Raw genomic sequence first — 25,184 nt, 5'->3', positions numbered from 1 at the left:
TTAATTTGAACTAAGCAAAGCTGTAACCCTCTTGCACAGCAACTGTTCCACTTCATTATTTATGTCTCCAACAGTAATTTGTACTGGGCTGCTGTAAATCTCTGATCTATAAATGACTGTAAAAGTCTTCTAGTGCTTAAATTTGAGTGTTTTGTTGTCTTTGTGTGGTGATTTTACTGTATTGTGTATGACATTACAAATGAAGTTTTCCCATGAAAAAATAAGTTGTTTTTTTAAGGATCATGTTTGGTAGGTACACTGAGGCTAACAGTGAGGTGAAGTGAGTGTTCTATATTTTGTATCCTGCCATTGGCTAATTGCTGATTGGCTAATCCCTGATTGGTCCTCTGTCCCAGGAATCACGGTTCTACTCTCCCTGACTGTCTTCATGCTCCTGGTGGCAGAGATTATGCCAGCAACATCAGACTCCGTGCCACTAATCGGTGAGCTAAGTTTATTCTCCGCGAGGAACTGTGTCAGCACCTTTGCTAAATAACCAGCTTCTGAAATGACAAGGGAGAGGAGATGAAGGCAGAAAATGACAGGAAGTTGTCAAATACAGGAGGCAGCATTTGGTAAAAACGTGAGCCTCGCTGTGCCAGGAAAGGTATTTGTTTATCCCTCTCCCATCCGAATGTCATCTTTAATGGGATTGCTCAAGCCTGCAGGCCTCATTTCTCACCCAAAGCACACCCCGGTTGTTTTTGTGATTGAAACTTCCTGAAGGATGAAGCCATCACTATTACTTTAGACCTGATCAACAGAGTGCACGGTTGCTTTCTGATTTTTTACCATTCTGTCCAGAAGTGAGTGTATTTGCCTATGAATAAATGTATGTCCTGAAAGGTATTTATTTGGCATAAAAATGAAACTAATTTTATTCTCATCCAGCAATTCCTCAAATATGAAAAATACATTTCAGTCACATGCATATTTATGAAGCGTTGTATGGTAGAAATGAACATGTGCATGTCATTGTGAATGTGGTCATGGGAATTTTGAAATATCTGTCATCAAGTGGATATCCAAATCCTTGTAAAACATACTATAATTATTGATGGAAAAGAAATTTGATAATTGTAATGAAATAATTTTTTAGAACAATGCCCCGCATGTACAAGGTAAGCATGTTGAAACCATGAAAGGAAAAGGCCAAATAAAATGTTTGATGATGCATGCATCATTAACTTTTAAATATACATTAATTAAAATCTTTCCAAATTGGCAGCTCAGTACTTTGCCACCACCATGGTCATCGTGGGTCTCTCTGTGATTGCAACAGTCCTGGTTTTGCAGTACCACCACCACGATCCTGACGGGGGCAAAATGCCAAAATGGGTGAGCTCATTTTTTCCCCCTTCTACAGTTGCAAAGAATGTGCACTACATTGAAATTCCATTAAGCCCTTGAAGGTTACAGTTGGCGGATCAGTGGTTGTGTGCACAGGGAAGGGATTGCAGTGTGAGTGGAATTTCTGTATGGTACATCCATAGTACAATCTGGATAAGCTGCAGGAATAAAGGGGCTCCCCTGTGCTAATGATTTGCTCTGTTGACGTGTACAGACGCGCATCATTTTGCTGAACTGGTGCGCCTGGTTCCTTCGGATGAAGCGTCCGGGGGAGGAGAGGGTTCGGCTGGCCTGCCATAACAAGCAGCCGCGGGGCAGCTTGTCCAGCGTGGAGCTCAACGCCGGCACGGCACCCCCGCAGTCCACCAACGGCAACATGCTCTACATCGGCTTCAGAGGGATGGAGAGCATGCACTACACAACCACGCCCGATTCCGGCGTCATCTGCAGCCGGCTGGTGGCCACGGGCGAGGAGGAGATGCTGCTGCCCGGCGCATCGGCGCCCCCTGCTGGTGGGGGCAGGGACCCCGAGTTAGCCAAGATCCTGGAGGAGGTGCGCTACATCGCCAAGCGCTTCCACGACCAGGACGAGGACGAGTCCGTCTGCAACGAGTGGAAGTTTGCTGCCTCCGTCATCGACAGGCTCTGCCTCATGGCCTTCTCCCTCTTCACCATCCTCTGCACCATCGGCATCCTCATGTCCGCCCCCAACTTTGTGGAGGCCATCTCCAAGGACTTTACTTGAGCCCCTCCCCCTGGCAATTTCCATAACCTCCCCATCCCCCTCACAAAAGAAACACACACACTCTGTCCCTCCACATTTCCCAGGCCATTTTTCAAGTGCACTCATGTATATTAATTGCTTAGAAGTAATTTGTTCAGGGTACTTAAGATGTTTCTCCCAGTCTGTAGCAGTGTAAGTGTCTTCATGTGATGTGATTGGTGGATTTTTTGTGTGTCCCAGGTTAGGTATCAATCATGGCACTGTTTATACATATAATCCAAGTGTGTAGCACCACGTAATTACTGTAGTTTACTGTATTTATTTATTTTGTTTTCCAAAGGACTTTACAAGTGTCCTGTGATTTAATTGATCTTTTTGAGTTTCATTAAGGATGAGGTCTTATATCACATAAACTGAGCAGAATTTGGTATTGAACAATAAAGACAAAAAAGATTTTAATTAAGAAATATGTTTGAATCATTTATCTGTTAAAATATTGGACTCCAGAATTAATTCATTTTCAAATTCTGTTATGAATGGTCCTGCAGAATGCAAACAATCAGCTCATTATAAACAGCATTAAAAGCACTGTTAAACAGAGGTGCTCTAACAGCTGTCTATTTGGACAAATTCTGATAAATATAAGCCACGTGTGCATGAAACTAGCTTATTTAAAACTTACACCTACAACCACTGTTCTTGCTGCGACTAAAGATTATCTGCGCTAACCGGATGGTCAGCTCTGTACTCTTAACACTGAAAGATTTCTCTCTGCTTGTTCTGAAGCTGAACATTCCAGTTTGCTGCCTCATTATGAATCAAGGGCCATGACCAAGGACAGTGGTGGCAGTGTATGTTCTGTCTTTGGACACAGGGGCACACCCCTTCATGAATATTCATAAACCCTAATATCGACCTGAACTCTCCCATTACCAGTCAGAACCTTCTAGAATATGTAAATAAAGTGGATGAAAAGAATGCAGGAGCTGGCCAATCTTGTTACTGTACAGAATCTGTTACCACGTTGTGTAGCCTATTCACATAGAATAGGTTGGGGCATAGAGAAGAGTTAACACCACGGACAGCAGAACTGACCCTTGCAACACCAGAGTCCAGAACCAGCAATACACAAAACTACATGTGCACATACACGCACAGAGTGCAGAACTCAGAGCGCCTACCGAGTTCCCCCTACACAGGACCACACACACATGTACAGAAGCCTGACACTACTGAGCTCACCCTACCTAATTCTACACAGAAAGGCACAAGCAGACACATACACACACAAACACAAACACGCACATACTAGAAAAAAGGTCATGTTATGTACCCGTGAATTTCAGCCTCCTCACCCTTGTGTAAAATAAATATAGAAGTCTGATATATTCTTGGTGTGTTTTGTGAAATACAAAGTTTTGTGAACGCCTACGAATAAATGTATTTTTTTAGATGTCATGTAACTAAGGAAACCAAAGTTTTATTTACAGTTCCTTACTTTGACATAAAGTCGCATTGTGCAGAGAATGTATCATTGTTTTCAACTGAAAGCGATATTCTATAATGTTTATGTGGTTACAAATCCTTAAGTGGTGTTTGCACGTTTATGTGTGTCTTTGTGACACACATACACACACGCACACAGTATCCCATTATGCATAAGTACGTCTGGAGATGACAGTCCTAGTTTAATGCTTGAAGTGAAAAAAGACAGACATCAGGACATGTAAACAGGGAAATGTGGTAAGTACATTGCTTTGCTATTGTAATTGGATTGTTACCCAATTAGCAGATTATATGCATTCAAGTCAATACTGGGCAGCAAAATATCTAAATGTATATGTGATTTATTGCTTAGAAATATATCTCTGGTCTCTTAAGTAATTTTAAAATACAAATATAAACAAAAGGGGCCTGTGGTAAATGACTGTTAAATGAACTATAAATGGGGAAAAAACAAACCTTCTCCAACAAGGACAGGAGATTAAAATAATGGTTAGTTCTAGTCTTAACGGAAATCTCTCGGCAAGGAATCAATTTAAGTAATTTAGTGAAGTCTGAAAACGTATTGGAAATGAGATTAACGTTTGGAGAAGAATTCACAATGAGCAGATGTGCCACTACATGTGAAAGAGGTGCAGGTGTTTTGTTTACGCTTTATTAGCTACGTAAAACGGCGATGGTGGAACGGTCGAAGATCAATACGAGATGCCTGAACAAGATTCATATGAGTGGGGCAACGATCCAGGTATCACGTTTCCAGAGTGACCCCGCTGTGACCTCCGTAACGTACCGCTTTCATTACACGTCACTTTCATCACCCAAGTGGAATTATCAGTGCATTGACTGGAATCTGACAGCGTGGTGGGTGGTGAAAGCTTGGCTAGGTGCTGTGTAATATTGTGACTTTGTACCTTAAGTAGACAACAACATTGCATCTATATTTATCAGAGTATAGTGACAGTCCGCAGTACGGATTCGATCTTTACCTTGTCTGGAAAGGTAGTAAGTAGATCTATAATCAGCGAGAGACCGATTGAGACAAAAGAAGAGTAGGCTATTAGCATCCCATGTATCCTCTCTATGATTCCGGTAAGTAGCCATCCACATGCTGTAAATAGCTTTTAACTACATTCTAATTTCACTTTATCTACTTTGTTATCTTAATTGTTTATAAACGCGTCCCCTCAGGAGGTCGTATAAATGTAGACCTGTGCTGCCACCCAGTGGGTTACTTCTCTGCATTCAGAAGTTTATGGTTAAGTTTGTAAAACAAATATCTCTAAACGTACATACATTTTTTTCGTACGACCCAGAAAACACCAACTCTCATAATCCTTTATCCTTATTTTAACTAGTTTCCCATGCAGTAAAACATATTTTTATGGGCCATGCTTTGAGTTGTTTTAATACACCGGTTATATTAATTCCAATAGGCCTATATCATAAGGTCATATTTGTTACAACAACTCTTGGACATGCAAGATCAATCGGTGCTAACACGACGATTGGCAACCTTCGAAAGCTCAGGAATTATGTGTCTTGAACTATGCTTTTCCAACGTTTTTTTTTTTTTTCTGCATTGCTGGTGCAAGGATGTTTTAAATGCCGGCGTACTCCTGGTATGGCTCTACTGGCCAAAATACCAACGATCTAGCCCAGCCATAGATGTAATCCTTTCATTATATCACAGATTCTGATAAATTCCATCCTGTGATAGAGTCCATTTTGCCATTAAAATATTCTCGTTACACAGTGTGAACTAAAATAATAATAATAATAATAATAATAATAATTATGAAGCGTGTTATGAATAACAAAGAAAGTAGTGTTCTGTCTTCGATAGCACTGGATTGCACGTATAATATTTTCCAGCAGGTGGCACCAGAGGCGCTTCAAGATAAAATGCTAAAGGTTAGCTTGCATAATCCAGAGGAGGAAGAAAAATCTTTTAAATATAGAATTACTATTCATGACGTGGCAAGATTTAAAAGTTTTTTTTGAAATCACACTAGAGTGCAGTTTCAAGCCTTTCACCCCATTTACATTAATTAGGCACTTACATAAAGCTCTGAGTAATGTGTTTTTGCGAGAGTACAACGAACATGGAATGTTAAGCCTCTGTAACAAATTTAATTTAATCATACAACTTCGATAATGAATCACCGCCCATTTACATTTATTTGAATCCAGTATCTATTATTCATTCAGAAATACAAAATGGCTGAGACGTCATCCAGCCAGACGGCCGTTTTGTAGTTCTCAGGGTTGTCATGCACAGGCTGGCGTTCCCCTTCTGGCAGCCCTTGTTTGGCCTCGGCAACACCTCGGCTATTTACAGACGTGTTCCTCAGTGCTCGCCTCTGACGACCTGCCGCTTTGTTCGCTCTCCCGGTCGCTGCTGGCCTCCGACACCTGTCCAGACCCTTCACTCATGATCTCTCTCTTGTTGCCCTCAAACTTCACCTTCTTCTTGGTCGTCTGCACAAACAAGCAAGACGAATGTTCTGTCACTTCCCAGCATGTCAATCATAAATTCCAGTGCCTTGCTTTGTATAGGTATTCTCCAGAACTGTATACATGGAAGCTGGCTATGAGCATGTGACCTGCTATCTGCAGAAGGAGCTATATGCCCGTCACAGACCTCTGAATATCAGAAAGAATGTGTGGTGATGTCATTTATCTGTGGAAGCCAGCAGTGTAAACATGACCTTTGACCTTGCAGAGCGCTTAAACCTTAAATTTGGGTCAGAGCTGCTCAAATCAATTAGAGCATGAGATTGCTTTGGCTGCCCCCCCACTATTCTGGGACGTGAGGAGGGCCGTGATATTTAATGAGCGCTTTGAAGTGGAATCCTCTGAGGACTGGTGTGAGGCCAGTCCTTCAGACCCGACAGGGCATTTAAGCGGTTGCTCATTAGTGAGTTTTTAATTGCGTTTCTGAACGTCCTTCTCACTCTGCTGACTGAAATTTGGCGAGATCTTTAAAAAATCAAACAACCAAAAACCGATGCAACAATTTCCTGCTCAATTTCAGTTTTTCCGTCACTAGTAACTAGTTAACGAAAATTCACAAGAATCTCGTTGACTTGAATCCCTGCAGCCTTATTTTGATAGTAAACAGAGATGAGCAAAGCTCTTGGAATTCAGTGAGGATGGAAACATTAGGTTCGGTGTGGAGAAGCCGTTATGTGAGAGGTCAGTGGCGGTCAGTCTGCCCTGGAGTGTGTTAAACAGAGGCGTCTGCTCTCTGTTCCTGTCCTTTGGGGCCGTGGCTGGATGACTCTGAGTGTAGCCGTGTCCTTAAATGGCTTCTGCCGCTTTACTCTTTGAGGCTGTGAGGTGGGTGGAGGAGGCGCGGTGTGTATGAGGGCGAGCGTGGCGCTTACCGGCTGGTTGGCGGGTCCGGGCTGGTTGGCGACTCGGCGCGGGTACCGGGCGATGTCGTCCCGCCTGCGCTCCGCCCTCTCCCAGTCCTCCTCCCAGACCTGCCGGCGGTACTCGGACTCGCGGCAGGTGAGGCGCTGCAGGATGGCCTGGTTCTGCCGGCTCACCTCCAGCAGCTCCGCCCGCCTCTTTTTGCTGTTCAGACTGCAGGGCCGGGTGAGGGAGGGGAGCTGCCGTCACCTCGGTCTCTCTTTAGCCCAAAACCCAGCCCGTTTAAACCCAAACTGCTGGCCAATAAAGTCTCACTCCACCGTATCATTACCTGCCAACCAATGGCATTGAAAAACTGTATCACCCTTTGGACAGGGACCCCTTTAAAAAACCCAAAGCTTTTTCCAAGGGTAGCCAGTTGTATTCACCAATGCAGTAAACATTGTGGCATTTAGTATGTTATAGTAATCATATTGTTAATATGGTTAAGGTTAGTGCACAGGTGAGTATACATGCTGACAACAACTAGCCTACATCTAAGCAAAGATTTAAACCCCTTCGAAACACACTCTGAAAAGTTTACCTTGTGGTAATTACTGTATTTTTACTGTGAAGGTGTGATAAGTATTATGGTTCATACCTGCATTCAGTTACCTTCTTATGCACAGTTTTCTACCACTCGGCAAAGATGTGTTTAAAATGCTTTGTTCGGCTAGAAATAATTTAAATTTTCAACTGACATTTAAACTCACAGCCTTATTTAGAGGGTCAACTGGTGAATATACTTCACTTTAAGGTGGCCGGGTTCTTGAACGTGTGTGTGTTCCTTTGAAATTAATGGCGTAGCCATTTATTTTTCTCTCTTCTTTTTTGCCTTATGAAGCTAGTTGTTTTTATTGATGACCTAGGAGCACTATCCATCAGCTGCTGAATGTGTTTGTGATGGGAATGCCAATCTTATTAAACTCTACTGATTCATGGCCAGAAATGCTAGCCTTTGGCTGCTGTGTGTAAAACAGGTTCCAAGCATCAATGTTTAGATATCTGTTTCATGTCATGCCAAGTCAGAATCACCTCGCCCTCTGTTTAGATGGACCTTTCTGTGGAATAATGGACTGTAAGTTGGCTAAATGTTATTCTGAATGGGATATTTAAGTTTAGCTGTCTGTTGTAGATCATGTAATGTGAAGCAAGACCCCGTTTTACTGTAGAATCTCAGACCTGTCGTAGGTAAACATGAAATCTCACATAATGGCTCAGACGGCAAAACAGGCTGGCGCTCGTTTTGCATCCTGTCTGAGTGAATAAATGGCTCTCCCTAATTAGATGAAGTCCAACTGTATTCCTTCCAGTGCAATCATTTGATCCTGCCTCATTGAAAATGATCTCATTTTCCTGTGCTCCAATTTAATAAGCTGGAGTGAAAGCACTGCGGTCCCTGTTGGTCAGTCATTAGTCAGGTCTGCGGAGTTGCCCTGGGTGGGTGCGGACTCGCACGGAAGACTACTGCTACAGTCCAGCGCCTCCATGGTAAAATATGCGTGAGCGATAACGTGCGTGTGAATCTGCTGTTTAATAATTAAAGGGCAGCCGTGTAGCTGGCAGGAGCGATAAATAATGTAGGAGGGGAGAGGTGGTCACACAGTCACTAAATGACATCGCGTCCCTGCTAATGAGAAATGGGCCCTTGTATCCAAGCAGACAAATACCCTTCCCAGCAGTCCTGCATTTAAACTCAGGATGTCAGGCACAACAAGAGTGGCATGCATCCCATGCATATTTTACCATACAAACAGCTCCAGTGCACATTAACACCTGCTGTCTTTTACAACGTGTTGCATTTTGTATCGCCAAGAACAAATACTTTTGAATATGCCAGTTCTTTGTTTTTTTTTGTTGTTTTTTAAGTAACTCAAGAGAATCAGATGGCAAATAAAGTCCTGACTATAAGGCCTCACATTGCACTGAATAGGGGAAGTATGGGCAAGGGAAACCTACCAACAGCAACCCTGAACAGGAAATGGTCAAAGCGCTTGGCTGCTCGGGACCGCGCCCTCACCTTCTCTCCGGATAGTCGTTCCTGTGGTCCACCCGGCCCTTGGACCTCATGATGTCCGCCAGCTTGGAGGAGAGGAGATGGTTGTCTCTGTCGATGATGGCCAGCCTCTCCTCCTCTGACTGAGTGAGAGAGACGGCGAGCCCCGTCACACCACAGGAGTGGAGCGGAGCAGACACACTGCCTCGCACTGACATTTAGCTGGTAGGGAACCAGACCTGTTATTCAGTAGCTGCCACTTCACATCTCTGGCGAAGCACTGCTATCATGCCCTCGAGGAAGTGGTATAATCCGACTTCCTTAAGGAAATGCTACATGAGTAGCAGAGACCCTTGGGGTGTTCAAAGCCAGGCTTAACACACTGCTCTATAGCCCCCTGACAGTCAGTACTAGGTACATTATGAGTCTTTTATGTTTTTAATATTTTTTTTTTTTTATAAGATATTTGTGTAAATATCTGTATATCTTGACAAAGTAAGAATATGTGAAAATGATGCAAATCATTCCAGAAAAGAGCTTCTGCTAAGAGAATAAAAACTTACAAAAAAATATGTTTCAAAACATTAATCAAACCCAAGATTTTATGCCGAAGGTATGGACAAACCTGAAGCTTTTTGAGGTTCAGCTGAATGTGTGCTGGCGTTTGGATTCCCTTGGTGTCCACCATGGGCTGGGCAGTTTTAACCTGGGGAAAAGCTATGGTGAGGTACTGGGCTTCTAGTGATATGGAAACTAATAAAGAAATATCATGTTCTGCTCAGAGGCAAAATGATACGGTCCTTGGGCTCGTGGACGGAACTCTCTGAATGCAGTGACACACCTCGCAGTCTGGAACTGAATCCTGGCCGTTTCATTGGCCGCTGCGTCTGGCAGCCACAGCACACAGTCAGTCATAGCAAAGCCCAAGGTAGGGAGGGTTACCGGGGTTACGAGGGTGACCTGGCGTATGCCTCTGCCAGCTACAGTATGTGAGCGATGCGGCCCTCTAGCACAGTGTTTGCAGGAGCAGTTGCTGGCGATACACATTTCTGAAGACACTCATGCAAGCCTGAGCCCTCCCAAATGATAGAGCATGTTAAAGCAAAGGGCCCTGCCGATACAATTAGGCATTCCCAATTACGAAGAAGAAAGTATGTCAGAGAAAAGTAGTGAATAGCATAATTCCCAGGGCTTAAGTAGGGCTTAAGTAGTAGTTAAGCCACTCTGATACCAGGTTTGTGTTTCCACCTTCAAAGGAGAAATGTCTGTCTCTGTCTCTGTCTTTAACCCTTCATTAAGCCTCATCCATTGAATGTTGTACAATCCTTAAACAAGCAGCCATTTTAGTCTCTTTTTATTACTCTGGAAAGCATAAACAAAAAAGGAAGCTATTCCATGTATAAGAAATGGATTATCTTTGCCATCGAACAGCTCTTATTTCAACAGTGAAACTTGACATCACCTTGAAACGGTTGTACCCAGGGGTGTAGCACAAAATTCTGGGCTCTGCACATATGTAGTCTCTGTGGGCCCCCTTAAAGTTGTAGACCAAAAGAAAACTTTTTAGTCCAGGCCTTTTGAGACACCCCCCTGGCTTGGGGCTCTGAGTTCTCAGTTCCCCTACTCCCCCCACTGTGATGCCCCTGGCTGTACCTGTACTTGGTAGAAACTTAAGAACATGTTAAAACAGAGAAGGGAAGAGTTTCCGCTCTTATTTGTGAACCGAGGAACATATCGACAATAGTCAGCGTTTGTGTCACTGGTGATGGAAGACAAGATAATGGACTATTACAGTGACCCTGTGCCTATTATGCTCCTGCATCAAACTCCATTCTCACACTGCGGCATTAATTCAACATTACCTTCCTGACATGCTCCGTATACCTGGTGTGGTCCCACCTCTGCTGCAGGTACTTGTTGGTGGTGGGCTTCAGTGGCTGGTACGCCCGATGCATGGTGCGTTCTGTCGCTCCCGAACTGCCAGACGCAGCGAGCCGGTCTGTCCAGCAGGATCTCTCAGCAGGAGGTGCAAGCCCCTGGAGGCCAGCTAGGTGTTAGCTGTTGCCATGACGCTGCCCCTGCCTGCATTGGGCTACTGTTTCTCTTGTCAGGAGATTGAGTATCGAATGAATTATTAGTGTTAAAACCCCAGTGGTCACAATGGGAAGGAGTGGCTGTTGGTTTTAAGAGACTGCATTTATTCCTTTCTCTTAAGAGAGCAGTACAGAACTTTCATCACATAAATAACTGTAACATTATAGTCGTACTGTGGTGCTAAAATGCTGGTAGTGTTTTTGAAAGTATGTTATAAAAAGTATTTTTAATGCTGTCAAGGGACAGTGAAAACAATGCATTTTAAATACTGTAAACTATCACTGTTTTGCTATTGTTAGCAATACCAGTTGTGTGCTGTATACCTTATACTTGATAAGATTGGTTGTAACAGTGTATATATATATATATATATATATATATATGGTTTGGCCATGTTTGGCTGCCGCAGGTACTGGCTCACTTGTGTTCATTGATGATGTAACTGCTGATAGCAGCAGCAGAATTCATTTAGAAGTGTACAGAAGCATCTTATCTGCTTCAGTTCAAGCAAATGGCTTTTCATTGTACAGCGCTTCATCCTACAGCAAGACAGTGATACCAAACATACTACTAAAGCCACAAATAAGTTTTTCAAAACCAAAAACTGGAAAATTCTTGACTGGCCAAGTTATATATCAGTCTGTATCCAATTTAACCTGTGTTTCATAAGCTGGAGAGAAAACCTTAGGCACCTATTTGCACCTACTGTAAAGCAAGCAGGATCTGAAGATGGCTGCAGTACAGGCCTGGCAAAGTGTCACCGGAGAAGAGCACCTGGTGTCAGTAGTCATTGCATGCAAAAAATAACCTTTAATAAAAGCTGCACATTAACCACATGTGAATTGTTCATGTGGAGTACAGAGCCAAATCAAGTAAAAAAAAATATGCCCTTGTCTCAGACATTATCACATAACATGTTTTTTTAAAATAACTTTCTATCCATAAAACATAATTATTTGCTGTAACATTGTAGTAGTTCTGAATTATGGTAGTTGAATGATATTTTAAAATAGCTTCACATTTATGTACACTTGAAAGAAGATTATTAATCCACATGATCTCTCTGCTTTGAATAATTAGTTCCATTTACAGGAATCACTTAGCTGGTTCCATAAAGAGCGGATTGCTGTCAGGGGACTGTGTGTTCCATGAAGAGAGCACAGCTGTTTATTTGTTTATTATTCGATGTCATGAGATGTGCTCTGTCCAACCAGAGTATTTTTGAATTTGTACTCTTAATAATTGGGTTTATGATAAGGGTTGAGCTGAATGATTGTGAATTAGGTTTTTGGTGCAATGAGTACACAAGTACACAGAACTTTCAAAACCATTAACACAGAAATGGGTAAACCTGTAGTTTTCTCTGCGATTAAGGCACTTTGCTTCGTTGTGTGTGGATTGGTTAAATCATAAATTAACCATGAAGAAAGTAGCAATGTAGCACTCGGTCCACATGCAAATGTTATGTAAATAAAATGTCATTCTTAGTACTTTGTTGCATATGATTTGCATGCAGTGATACAGTCTATCATGCCTATCACCTGATCCTTCTGAATATCTTGGGGCTGGAGGTTTTAAATGTCTGTGTAATTGTTTTGATGTATTTCCTGTCCTTGGCTGCACAGCTCAACAGGTATAGAGTCTAGTAAAGCTTTTTTTGTAACTTCCACAGGCGATATGGATCAGGACAGTCGTGTACCTGGCGCCTGTCACCCTCGCTCTGCCCTGCTCTTGGCTCTTCCCTGTGAGAGACTGGCTGAGTTTGAAGACGCCAGGCTGCCAGGGCCCTGGAGCAGCGCATAGAAGAGGTCAGTACATCCCTGCTCCCCTTCCTCACGCCCAGGCCCGCCCACACCATCCTCCTGGCTCTCCACAGCCTGCCTGCAGCTGATGTGCAGGCTAATGGCAGCCAAGGGGAATTCAGCTCTGAATGTATTCACATACACAAACATTAAACATTTAAACAAGCATCCACTTAGCGTGTTAGCCAGGAAGCTAAAATTATAGATAATATATTATGGACAATTAACCAGTAACCTGGTAGCTTATGTTCCACAGCCATTTTCTTTGAGCTACAATGTCAAGCTTTACACTGTTAGCTTTTATTAAGAGATTGTCTTTTCTTACTAAAGGTTGTAAACATTTGCATGGTTCATGGCAGCTCTTGCATGGTGTCACATAAGTCCCCTATACTCTGTACATACTCTGTTGGGAGTACTATTTGAAATCCATTATTTGAAATAATGGAATATGCAATGGCCCACTGTTGGTACACAGATCTACTTACAGTATGAATACAGCTTCATGTTTGAGCTAATGTTGTCGTACAAAGAAACGGATCACATGAGTTTTGCTATAACTCATCATCCAACGTCAGACCACAATGAATGAGAAGCCAATAATGATGGGGCAGAGCAGCAAACTGTTCTCTTTCCTCTCCCGCTTTTCTTCTTAGTGTAATACTGTCACAGTATGATGGAACATGTTTCACTGGCATCAAGCCCTTACAGTTTGTTACTTTGAATCTTTAAGAACATAATCTTTAAGAACTTTAGCTGTATCAGGAACGACTGCACTGCGCACATTCTCAGCTGAGCTTAAACATTCATCCACAAAGCGAAGCTATGTTCCCTAGGATGTGCGCTACTTCCTCTAAGTGAGAAATGGTCTGAAGCCATAGCTGCAGAACTCAGCAAAAAATATTGCGACAGGCTTATGAGTGGCTCATCCTGTTAATTCACTGCTCTGGTGCATGGATGGGCCCCGCAGTGGGGAAGAGCAGGCAGTAGGGCAGCGCACAGCTGGTTACAGCATCACCTGGGAAAGGGAGGGTTTAAATCAACAGGGCGACAGTGTCCCATCATGCACCAGCGAGCCCCATCAGATACTTGCATGTCTGCCTCTTCAGCCGCACATGAAGCATCTTCCTCTGACTCCTCCCTCCTCTTTCTTAGCTTTGCATTTCCTTTTGGGATCCTTTTATAGATACGGCTGTGTGACGGTTATTTGTGTAGTGGTATTAGTGGTGTTTTTGTTTATACAATACACACTGCTGTCTGTTTTAGGTTCCAGTTATTGGTTATTAATGGGCCTTGTGTGCCTTCATGGTGGTATTGCACTTTACCCAGTCGCTCTGGATAAGAGCGTCTAAGTGATTGTAATGTAATGTACGCTAGCCTGAACTGAGCATATGCTTGTCTGCACTCTCCTGAATCAATAGCGGATATTTCAGCGATGAGTGCTGATACATATGATTGGTGAGAAAAGGGTGTAAGCATTTTTAAAAATAGTATGACAGACTCTTGGTATTGCTTTATTCCGTTCCATTCATTTTAAGGGTGGAAGCAGTGTTGGAATTTCACTGATAACTGCACCAATACCTCTGAATGAGGTGAAATCAGTTTTTCAGGCAAAATGTATTCGGTAAAAATGCACTTTATTTGCCCTTGACATTACATTTTTAATTTCAGTGATTTGTTGCAGTTTCTCTGTTTTATGGCAATTTTTCCGAGCCTGAACATGAAATTCAGTGAGTATTTCATCTTCAAACCGTTTTTCTTTTCACTACATAAATTACAGCTTTGGAATTCATAATGCCACAGTGCTCTAATTGGTTGTGAATCTCTTCTGTGTAATTACATAGGTTTTGCCAGCAGAGGGCACAGTGCACCATCTTTTTTCTCCGCAGCAGCAGGCGGCCATTTTTGCACTGGTGTCGAATGAACAGTAATCGCAGCCACACTGGAACACAACAAGCAGGCGTGGAGAGAACCAGCAAACCAATGCGTGTCCTTGCTGTTACATGATCTCCTCTTCTCTCTCATTCAAAAATGAACTCTACACTTGACGTCTCAATACTCATCGGTTTGCATCGGGGAGCCAGCGCGATCGGGTGAGAAATTCACCGTCTTCGCTCAGTTGTAAATCAGCGAATTTGAACGCTCCATTGAGACCTCTTTACCATATCCCCTTTCACCTCGTTTAACTGTCCTGGTGACTCAACCCCCGCGCCCCCTCCCTTCGCCCCAACCTACTCCTCCTCCCCTCATTGCACCTCTCCTCCCCTCCGCTTCTCTCCTCCCCTCCCCCTCCCCCTCCCCCTCCCCCTCCCCCCCCTCGCTCCACCCCTCCCCCGCTCAGCCATCGTCTCTTTTTGAAAACCCGTGGTCAGGCAGAGATGAAAGGCAGCCGTGAAAATTCCGCTTCTGATCCGTGCCGTTGCGGTTTCTCTGCGCCGAACCTCAGCGGCGGTGCTGTTCTGCCGAGAGCGCCACAGAGGAGCCAGATCAGGGTCCTGCCACAGCCTCACACAGCCACCGCAGCCCGTCCGCCATGCCCCGCTGTAGAATTCATTATTTCATTTCCAGCATCCCGCCCCAATGCTATATCTTTCAGATAGGATTACTGTGGGGGTTGGGGTGGGAGGAAGACAACCGTGTCCGTTTCCACATGAATTGCCTCGACGCTCACTGCTTACACAGAGCACTCTCCCCTCCAGTCCAGACCCCGGTTGTGAGCGTGGGAGCTGCCTGCGCCTCGCACGGTTTGAAAAATAACACAGCTTTATTACGCTAAAGTTCAAGTGGAAACGTGCCTGTGACAGTCCAGACATCTGCTACTGGCGCTGCTGGGTTCCCTATCCCCTCCCAGTCACATTAGCCTTAATGACATATTGACACAGATGCAGTTACTTAAACGCTGCACACTGTTTTTCTGCTGGGGTGTAAATAGAGCTAATTAAATATAATTGCTTATCCTTACGTGGTGTCAAGGCTGATTCCGGGGGTAGGTTTAGAGCGATCTCTCTCTGCCTCCGCTTCTGGAACGCACGCCTGCAGCCACATTTAAATAAGGACCCGTAACGGTTAGCATGCGCCTAGCTCCATGCAGTTACCATGAGATTAGAGGGATGGGAAAATCACGTTGTGATTGCTGTTGGTGTTTTACTTGGATCTGATTATGGAGAAGCCACTGCTGATCTTTTCTGTTTGTGTCAGGGACCCGAGTCCCTTTTCTCTCCTGATCCTTTTTCTGGGCCATAAAATCAATTGTTGAGATGTTTCCCTCTGACCACTCTTTCATCTGCTGTGTGTGCATGCGTGTGTGTGTGTGTGCGCGTGCGTGTTTGCGTGAGTGAGATAACGTGTTTGTGCATTTGTGTGTAGGCGTGTTTGCGTGTGTTTACATGAGCATGCATGTGCATATGTATGTGTGCATCTGTATAATTTGAGTGTGTGAATGTGTTTGCACATTTATGCGTGTGTGTGTCTGTATGAGAGAACATGATTGTGTTTATGCATTTGTGTGTAGTTGTGTTTGTGGGGAAAAAGAGAAAGACAGAGTGTGCTTGTGCATTTATGAGTGTAGGCATGTTTGCGTATGTTTACAAGAGTATGCATGTGTGTATGTATGATTTGGAATGTTCTGTGTGTGTATGGGTGTGTGTGTGTGTGTGTGTGTGTGTGTGTGTGAGAGTGTGAGATAGAGAGCTCTGCTGCAGTACTGTGGAAGAGGCCAGGCGTAAATAAAGGCTCAGATAAAGCCCTTCCAAGGAGTGCTGATCCCCCCTTCCTGGTCTGTCTCTGCCTCTGAATGAGAATTAGCTCTGGCTCTGTGACTTGTTCCTCCCCCAGTAAATAGGGCTTTGCATGCCAGCCTCTCTCTGAGTGCACAATCCATCACCCTGCTCGCAGTCCACCCAGGGTGCAGATTTACAGGGCTGGTAGGGGGGCAGTAAATTGTGCACTGGCCCTTGAGCTAGTATGTGAGGGCTGGGGGGTGGGGGGGTGCGGGGGGGAGAACCGCCCCCGCTCAAAGATAACCTGCTCTGATCTAATCAACAGCAGCAAACAGCGGAGGAGGGGAGCGGGAGAGAGGGATTGCCCGGGGATTTTAGCCCCAGACGCAGCCCATTTCCCATCTGTTTTTTTGGCGCCTTTAACAATCCCGCCGCACTTATTAAACCTTGCAGGGTTATTGATCCAAAAACCATTCCTAGATTAATGAGGAGGCGCCATTACCCGGCGCGCGCACCCCCTCCGCTACCCCCACAATCCTCTCAGAGATGAAGATGGAAGACCTGTGTGCCAGAGAGAGAGAGAGAGAGAGAGAGAGAGAGAGAGAGAGAGAGAGAGAGAGAGAGATGAATTTGGGTTTCTTGATATCCCACACCACACTGGCATGCATCCACAATCAGAGCCCAAGCCGGTGGAGGTAGGCACGTGTACAGGCAAGCAGGGGGATCGGTGGAGACCAAAGGCATGGTTCTGTCTCGGGAGGGAACCTGTAAAAAGAAGCCCTACCCCACATCAGAGGCAGCTCACCTGAAGAGCGTCTGAAGCAGGCGTCAGTCAGATCTGCCTCTCCTCCATCCCCCTCCCACTCAGGAGTTCAGCTGAGGCTACGCCACCGCTACGGTACTTTGAAGGACGCAGCAAGGTCGCGGCAACTTTCATTCGAGTTCTTATCTCAGCTCCTCTGTCGCATTAATTAATTCCTTTTTCTAGATGAAGGAAAAAAAATCAATTATATTACATAGCTCTGGTGCTCTCTATGACAATTAACAGAGGTAATTAGGTCCCGGATTTAAGATGCCTCAGACCAAACCGTGTTGGACACAAGACTACCGTGCGTTTTGATGGTTTGGAGGTCGCTCGTTTATTTGTGCTGTTTTGTGGTGGCGAGGTGCACTCCGGGCGTCATGGTGAGGGCCAATCAGCCGAGCCGACCGCTCTTCCTGCTTAGCTGGAGAGATTGTATTGATCGAGCCTTGAGTGTAGTCTGATATTTCAGGACACCAAAGACCTTGACTCAACCCAGTCATTCTGTGCGAGCGCTCATGTGTTTGCCTTACCCATGTTTTTTTTTTTTTGTTTTACTGAGAAGGACGCGTTTGTGAAACAAAGCCAGCAGGGTTTTTTCCGCAGCGCATTGATCGGTGCGGACTAATCGCAGGGCAGGTAATGCCGGCTCTGTAATCTGTTTCCCAACCCTGACCCCTCGACCTTCTCTGCTCCTGCAGGCTGGGAGGTGGGGGTCAGGGGCCGGGACAGCCCTTTCTCAGATATTGAAAACCGATCACTTTTCTCCCCAAGGCAATTTGTCCAGGTCAGGGGTGTCCTTCTCTGGGCTTGTTGTTTTCACTTGAACCCGAATGACATCTTTTCATTTGCCACCAGGGACCCTGTGTGATATTTACAGACAGCTGAGAGAGGTGAGAGGTACACTTATGATCCTGGGCTAAAATGACTACATTCACAAACCTACACATTTTTCTTCTTGCCTTGCTTTGCCAAATCTTTTGAACTGTAAATGCAACATGAGACTGAGGTCTACTAGTGTCTGCGGTATGTTGTGATAAGAATATTAGTCGCAACAACAGTTGCAGATATGTTGAGTGTTTTAGCGCAGTACCTTTAAGTGGTGTCTGTTTCACTCTTGTGGGGAAATGCTTTCGGCATGTTGCCTGCTGTCTTAATCTTGCATTGATATTGCAGGTTACTGGTCTGGGAAATCTCATGACTGGAGTTTCCCCTTCGTTTGTGCTGTTGATTGCCCTGTTAAATGTGTTTGTTGCTCTCTGATGTCATCTTGTAGAACAGATGCTCCTGAGCGAGGTTGTGTCTCTCTCTGTGTCTCTCTGGCTTGATTTCTGGAGGTTAGCAGCCCTTGCTTAAACCCCGAGCGTTCCCCTGCTCCTGCGGTTAAACCCTGCCTTTCAGACACAGAGGGAGGCCATTTCACACGCGGGCCTCTTTCCCCTCCTCTCTTTCTGTACACAAAAACCCCTCAGCCCTCTCGTGCAGAGCCCCATTTTCTTATTCCTCCTTCCCTCCTGCCCTGTCTTCAGTCCTCCACCACTTCATCCCCCAGCTGTAGATGTTGTTTTTCCTGTCAGGAGGTCGTGGGCCCGGATGTGAAGGATTCCGTTTTCCCCCGGGGTTGGCATCATTATCTGCCGCGTGTGGCAGTGATGTGCGCTGAACTCCTGCCCCCACTCCCTCACTCCCCCCCCTCCCTCACTACCCCCCCCCCTCCCTCACTACCCCCCCCCACTCCCTCACCCCCCCCCTTTCCCCTCTTCATTATTTCTGTCCGTGTCAGCCATTTTGCCATCAATGAGGGGTCACGTACCATGTGATTATGCATCACAGCAGAGGATGTGGCCAGCAGGGTCTCGAGTCAGCCAATGACAGCCAGACTACAGCTACAGGTTTTGAATAGCATGGAAAATAAATATGGCTGCCCGTGTGCCAACCGGAATGTCTGCACCGTTTACAATCTTTCTTTGGTTTCTTGGAATCGCCACATTGGACAGCGTAAATTTAGATGTCCTTTAAGAGCAATTTGTGGGTTTTATGCCCCTCTCCCCAGTGTTCTGGATACACCAGGGCTGGCCTGGCACCTTCGCTTTGCATAGCATATGGAATCCATTCAGCATGTGTTCCCCTCTCCTGTCCAGAATGCAGCAGCTCTGATTCACCTTCTGTACTCAGCTACAGTACCAGCTTAATTATAAAACCAAATTTTGGAGGCAATGTTCATCACGAGGCTGGATAAAAGATCAGAACAATCACTGTGTCATTAATCATTGAGTGAAAGCATGGAGAAAGGTTCTCAGTCATGTCGGATATATAAATATGAGAGTGAGTATTTCATGTCTAGGCCGTAGTCATGGCTGAGGTCCATGCTTTTACATCTACTTGCTCAATGTGCAGTCTACTAATATTTTAGTCTCAATTTGGCTTAGATTTATGGCTGTGTAAAACGTGTAGGCGCCGTAGAGTGTTACCCAGCTGTATATGCATGAGCTAGTATCACTGCTCGCCACCTGTGAATGCTGGACATCAAAGCGTCGTTGCTCAGCTCGTCAGTTTATCTTGCTGAGAAAGAGTGACTGCACAAGAGGATTCAAAGTGGTGGGTGGAGATGATATCGTTTTCTGTGCTTGCAGCTAGCTAGCAAGCCAATTCACAGCGAATGAGTGAATATCAGTTCACACATCCAGTTCCCTCATAGCATGCAGTCTCATTCATGACACATGCACACACGCGTCTGTGTCTCTGCGTCCTTCAGGAGCAAGTTCTGTTTTCTGTGATTGTCCGAACCTAGGAGTGAAAGTGAAAAGGTCATATTCGAAGCTAACTGTATGCTAAATGCTGTGTCCTGTTCTCAGTTGTCCTTCAACTGGCACTCCTCAGGAAGATTTGGTTTTGAATGGTCCTGTCTTGGTCCTGCGCATTTCTGTACCGTCTGATTTGGGTAGTACGGGGTAGTACGGGGTAGTACGGGGTAGAATGGGGTAGTACGGGGTAGTACGGGGTAGGATGGGGTAGTACGGGGTAGGATGGGGTAGTACGGGGTAGTACGGGGTAGTACGGGGTAGGATGGGGTAGTACGGGGTAGTACGGGGTAGTACGGGGTAGGATGGGGTAGTACGGGGTAGTACGGGGTAGGATGGGGTAGTACGGGGTAGGATGGGGTAGTACGGGGTAGTACGGGGTAGGATGGGGTAGTACGGGGTAGTACGGGGTAGTACGGGGTAGGATGGGGTAGTACGGGGTAGGATGGGGTAGGGCTGGGGAGCACAGAGAGCCGTGGCGGCTCACTTGGCCGTCGGCGCCTCGTTGCTAATGGCTAGGCTGTGCGGCTGGACTAATGTGGCGTCTTAATCCGGCTGACATCCCCCTCTTTTATTTGGGTTGGCGTGCAGCAGGAGCCCAGCCCATTGTACCAGTGGAGGACTGGCCCTGCTGGGCCGGGGCTCACCTTGTCAGGCCTGTGCTTGTACCCCCACCCTCCCCCCCCTCCAACCACCAGCGGCCCAACCACTGCCCCCCCCCCCCCGCTCCCCAGCAGAAATCTGTCTTTGTGACAGTGAGACAGCAGAGCGTGCCTTTAGCTTGTGTCAAAGATTACAAACTGAATTGTGTTTCTCCAGCTCTGGTCTTCAGCCCAGCAGCTTCCTGTTGCTGACAGATCAGAGAGGAGCGCTTCCCTGAATTGTTCTCTCCATTCATCTCTCTCTCTCTGTCTCACTCCATGCTGGGGGGGACCACCTGGCTATTATCAATGGTTACTTCACAGCCACTGACTTGCATCTCAGTCTCCAAACAGTAGCCCCTGGGAACCATCCTCAAAGTCAAATCAAAGAGAGAAATTGACTTTTATTTCACAAGCGGTCGAGGGTGTCCGAAGTCAGACGTTTCTCCACAGCTGGCCCTATAGAAAAGAGGTCACTGCGCCCCCTGTGTTTCCTGTGGCTAATAGGGTGGGGAGGAGCAATGAGGGGTGTGGCCTAGTTTAGGCCACCATGCGTTGGGTGTGGAAACAGCATATCTGACAACCGTGTTACAATCTGAGATTAAGATTGCAGAGGGCAATCCACCTAGTCAGTTTGTGCATAATTCTGATTACGTAGTTGACTAGTGCATAACAAGCTGTGCATCTGTATGCAATTTGGTATTGACCCCCTATATGTAAGCGTTTGAGTGTCACCAAGGGTGTTTTTGTTTTTTGTCATTTTTTCCTCCCCTTACTGGGTGGCTGAAGTGGTTAAGGCACCATTCTGGTGTGTGGATGGGTCCCACAAGCTCAAATCCAATCCAGACCATGCTGTTGTTGACTGGCCGGTAGCCCTATGGGGTAACATGCAATTGGCAATTGCGTTGCCCAGGGATGTGTTAGGGTTTAGGGATAGGGGTCCATGTTCCCAGCCACCTCTGCTAATAGATTGGACGCCTGGGGCTGCTTGCCAAAGCGGCATATGAAATGTCTTCCTCTGACTCAGCTCTGTGTGAGCTTGGCTGTGGGTTATGGTGAGAAAAGAAGCAGGCTAGCAGCACCACGTGTTTTGGAGAAGGACCACGGGATTCTCTCCCAAATCGACAGCGGGAATCGCCTCTGCAAATCACTAATTGGACATTCAAATTAGGATGGGAACTGGCCACATTTGTTTTAAAAAATCTAATAATTGTTTTCCTCGGCCCACTCTGAATTAGCATGTGTGCTGTCTGAGTGCCTGCTATTCCACCCACAGAGCTGGAGCACTGCATCTGAACAGCAGGCACTCCTTCCCTACAGCCGCTGCTTATACACACTACAGTCCACACCGTCCAATGGGAGACGCTACTTCTGATCAGAGGAGAGCTATATCTCGCACCATCAACAGCCACTGGACTGTCTGTTACCACACATTCCCCCCCTATATCAAACAGTGCCCAGTACTCTCCACTGTTGATTTGGGAGAGCACAGACAAGCATTTCTTTTATTTTCAAAATAATTCATGACACAAAAACACTGATGTGACATTTCACTTATCGATAACAAATGCATCACTATTTGTGTCGTAAATTACTTTCAAAATAATTATAATGAGTTATCAATAACGAGGAGTTAATGATTGTTGTCAATTTTGAGATAAGTGGTCTGAGCCTTCCGATACAGAGATTATCATTATGATTACTCATGAGTGCACATATCCCAATTTCCTACTGCCCTTGGGAGGTTTTGTTTTTTTCAAGGGGTAGATTTACCCCTGTGCATTTTGGGTGATGCATTAATGATCATCAACAACATAATCATGGTGAAACTATCATGTACTTGAAGTATAGTCCATTTTGTGCATATCTCTTGTGGTTTCTCATGTTCTTGATGTTTGTGATGTGGAAGCCTTTCAGAAAAATGTAGTAGCATGAAACCATGGTGCAGAGTGTGTGCCTGGTGCTTACTAGAGAAATGGGTGGCTTGGCAATCGCCGTTATTACTCTGCCTGCCTTTGTTTCAGTGCTAACAAGTGGGCTAACCTGTGGGCTAACGAGTGGGCTAACCTGTGGGCTAGCGAGTGGGCTAACGTGTGGGCTAGCGAGTGGGCTAACGTGTGGGCTAGCGAGTGGGCTAAAGAGTGGGCTAGCGAGTGGGCTAACGTGTGGGCTAACCTGTGGGCTAGCGAGTGGGCTAACCTGTGGGCTAACGTGTGGGCTAACGTGTGGGCTAACCTGTGGGCTAACGAGTGGGCTAACGTGTGGGCTAGCGAGTGGGCTAACGTGTGGGCTAACCTGTGGGCTAACGAGTGGGCTAACGTGTGGGCTAGCGAGTGGGCTAACGTGTGGGCTAGCGAGTGGGCTAACGTGTGGGCTAGCGAGTGGGCTAAAGAGTGGGCTAGCGAGTGGGCTAACGTGTGGGCTAACCTGTGGGCTAACGTGTGGGCTAACGTGTGGGCTAACCTGTGGGCTAACGTGTGGGCTAACCTGTGGGCTAACGTGTGGGCTAGCGAGTGGGCTAACGTGTGGGCTAACCTGTGGGCTAGCGAGTGGGCTAACCTGTGGGCTAACGTGTGGGCTAGCGAGTGGGCTAACGTGTGGGCTAGCGAGTGGGCTAACGTGTGGGCTAGCGAGTGGGCTAACCTGTAGGCTAACGTGTGGGCTAGCGAGTGGGCTAACGTGTGGGCTAGCGAGTGGGCTAAAGAGTGGGCTAGCGAGTGGGCTAACGTGTGGGCTAACCTGTGGGCTAACGTGTGGGCTAACGTGTGGGCTAACCTGTGGGCTAACGTGTGGGCTAACCTGTGGGCTAACGTGTGGGCTAGCGAGTGGGCTAACGTGTGGGCTAACCTGTGGGCTAGCGAGTGGGCTAACCTGTGGGCTAACGTGTGGGCTAGCGAGTGGGCTAACGTGTGGGCTAGCGAGTGGGCTAACGTGTGGGCTAGCGAGTGGGCTAACGTGTGGGCTAGCGAGTGGGCTAAAGAGTGTGCTAAACCACATAATTGTCAATAAAATAAATCTGAACTCATGCATATTTCAAAATAATTAGATCTGCCATCATACACACTGATCTGATCACTGAGTTTTGGGTTGATTTTGTGATATTTTTTGTTGATATTTATCCAATTTTGATAAATGTTACAGCTGGTGCTGAATCCTGGTAGCCTAATGTTGAACAGAGAAGCACAGACAGCAATGTTTTTATGCAGAATGAACTTAGGAAGTTTATGACTGCGCCAAAATACTTGTAGTATTTACAGCGTGTCACTGACATAAAGACAAATAAATAAAATAACGCCCATTAAAGATGAACCACGACAAGCAATTTTATTGGTCTTCTCCTTCTCTGTACAGGCAGAATGACAGTTCCAAGTGTAAATGGGTTGGGGATATCCCTGAAGTGGTAGCGGATTTATTTGTGAATTGCTTGCAAAACATTTTTGGAAACATTTTAACAATCTTAGAATAAAATTATGTCACTTTCCTGAAACAAGCCCTTGATGAAGGTTTTTAAAATTTGGTTCTAAATCTGACTTTTGTGAGTTCTGACTGTAAAACACATTTTATTTGCATTGTAAAGAAAAAAAAACACACATCCACCACCAACAGCTAACCCCGGAGATGTAAGTGCTACCTTCACAGCAGGTCTTTGAGAAACTGGGGATGGTACTCGCAGAAACCTGGCATGGAGGTTCTTTAAGGTCATGCACTCAGCACCCTGTGTCACAGGTCATTGGGTCAAAGGTCAGGCTAGAGTTTCCCTGACAAGGGTAGAATGATTGTTTTTACAGAGCTCTTTCCCTTTCATTGCACTGTTGATGATTTGCAAAGATAAACAGTGTTTTGTAATATAGCACTTTGTTATATTACTGGAGTAAGAAGGTTACTTGCATGGGCATACCTGCCTCCCCAATGTGTCATAGATGTATCACAGAGCGGCATGTGTGTAAACAGTAGTATAATTATAGTGCAAAGCCAGCCATGGCCACTTTCGGATCCTGATGTTTGCACAGTGTAAGTTGAGCCTGTGACTCCCCAGTGTGGGTCAGATAGCCTGAGTGAGCGCGGGGGCTTAGCATTTAAGGAGCAGGGCTTGTTACCTGAGAACAGACAATCCAGCACACAGCCGTACTGACACACGCAGCAAGTCTTGCGTGGAGCACTGCGTTCGGTCCTTCAGCCAAGTCCTGAACTCCCAGCTGCTCGTATGTGTCCAGTCTAATGAACTGATAATATGTGAATGCTAGTTGCCCTGCACATTGCTGTCTGTTGAGAAAATAAATAATGGCATAACTGAACATGCACAGCCCAATGCTAGTATCACTTCTCATATAAACTCTCACC

At 45.6% G+C, this 25,184-nt stretch overlaps 2 protein-coding genes across 4 annotated transcripts in view; one reads left to right on the top strand and one right to left on the bottom strand.

Moving 5' to 3' along the window:
• Positions 1 to 25,184, top strand: part of LOC118214774 (neuronal acetylcholine receptor subunit alpha-7) — a 77,597-nt gene that overhangs the window by 17,303 nt on the left and 35,110 nt on the right. For all 3 annotated transcript variants that reach the window (XM_035394987.1, XM_035394986.1, XM_035394985.1), the window contains exons 8-11: positions 357 to 443; positions 1,229 to 1,338; positions 1,565 to 4,666; positions 12,754 to 12,889. In XM_035394987.1, the coding sequence (XP_035250878.1) occupies positions 357 to 443; positions 1,229 to 1,338; positions 1,565 to 2,095 (728 nt within the window). In that variant the 3' untranslated portion in view covers positions 2,096 to 4,666; positions 12,754 to 12,889. The remainder of the gene's footprint in view (positions 1 to 356; positions 444 to 1,228; positions 1,339 to 1,564; positions 4,667 to 12,753; positions 12,890 to 25,184) is intronic.
• Positions 5,550 to 11,087, bottom strand: si:ch211-284k5.2 (uncharacterized protein CFAP97D1). The gene is made up of 5 exons (XM_035394996.1): positions 10,850 to 11,087; positions 9,613 to 9,693; positions 9,012 to 9,130; positions 6,964 to 7,165; positions 5,550 to 6,055 (listed from the first exon to the last, which is right to left on the bottom strand). Exons 1-5 carry the CDS (start codon positions 10,940 to 10,942, stop codon positions 5,906 to 5,908), a joined length of 645 nt encoding a protein of 214 aa, XP_035250887.1. The 5' UTR covers positions 10,943 to 11,087; the 3' UTR covers positions 5,550 to 5,905.

The sequence above is a fragment of the Anguilla anguilla genome, chromosome 16 (assembly GCF_013347855.1).
Source record: "Anguilla anguilla isolate fAngAng1 chromosome 16, fAngAng1.pri, whole genome shotgun sequence".
In the NCBI taxonomy this organism is placed as follows: Eukaryota; Metazoa; Chordata; class Actinopteri; order Anguilliformes; family Anguillidae; genus Anguilla; species Anguilla anguilla.
This window is presented reverse-complemented; position numbering and strand designations above follow the sequence as displayed.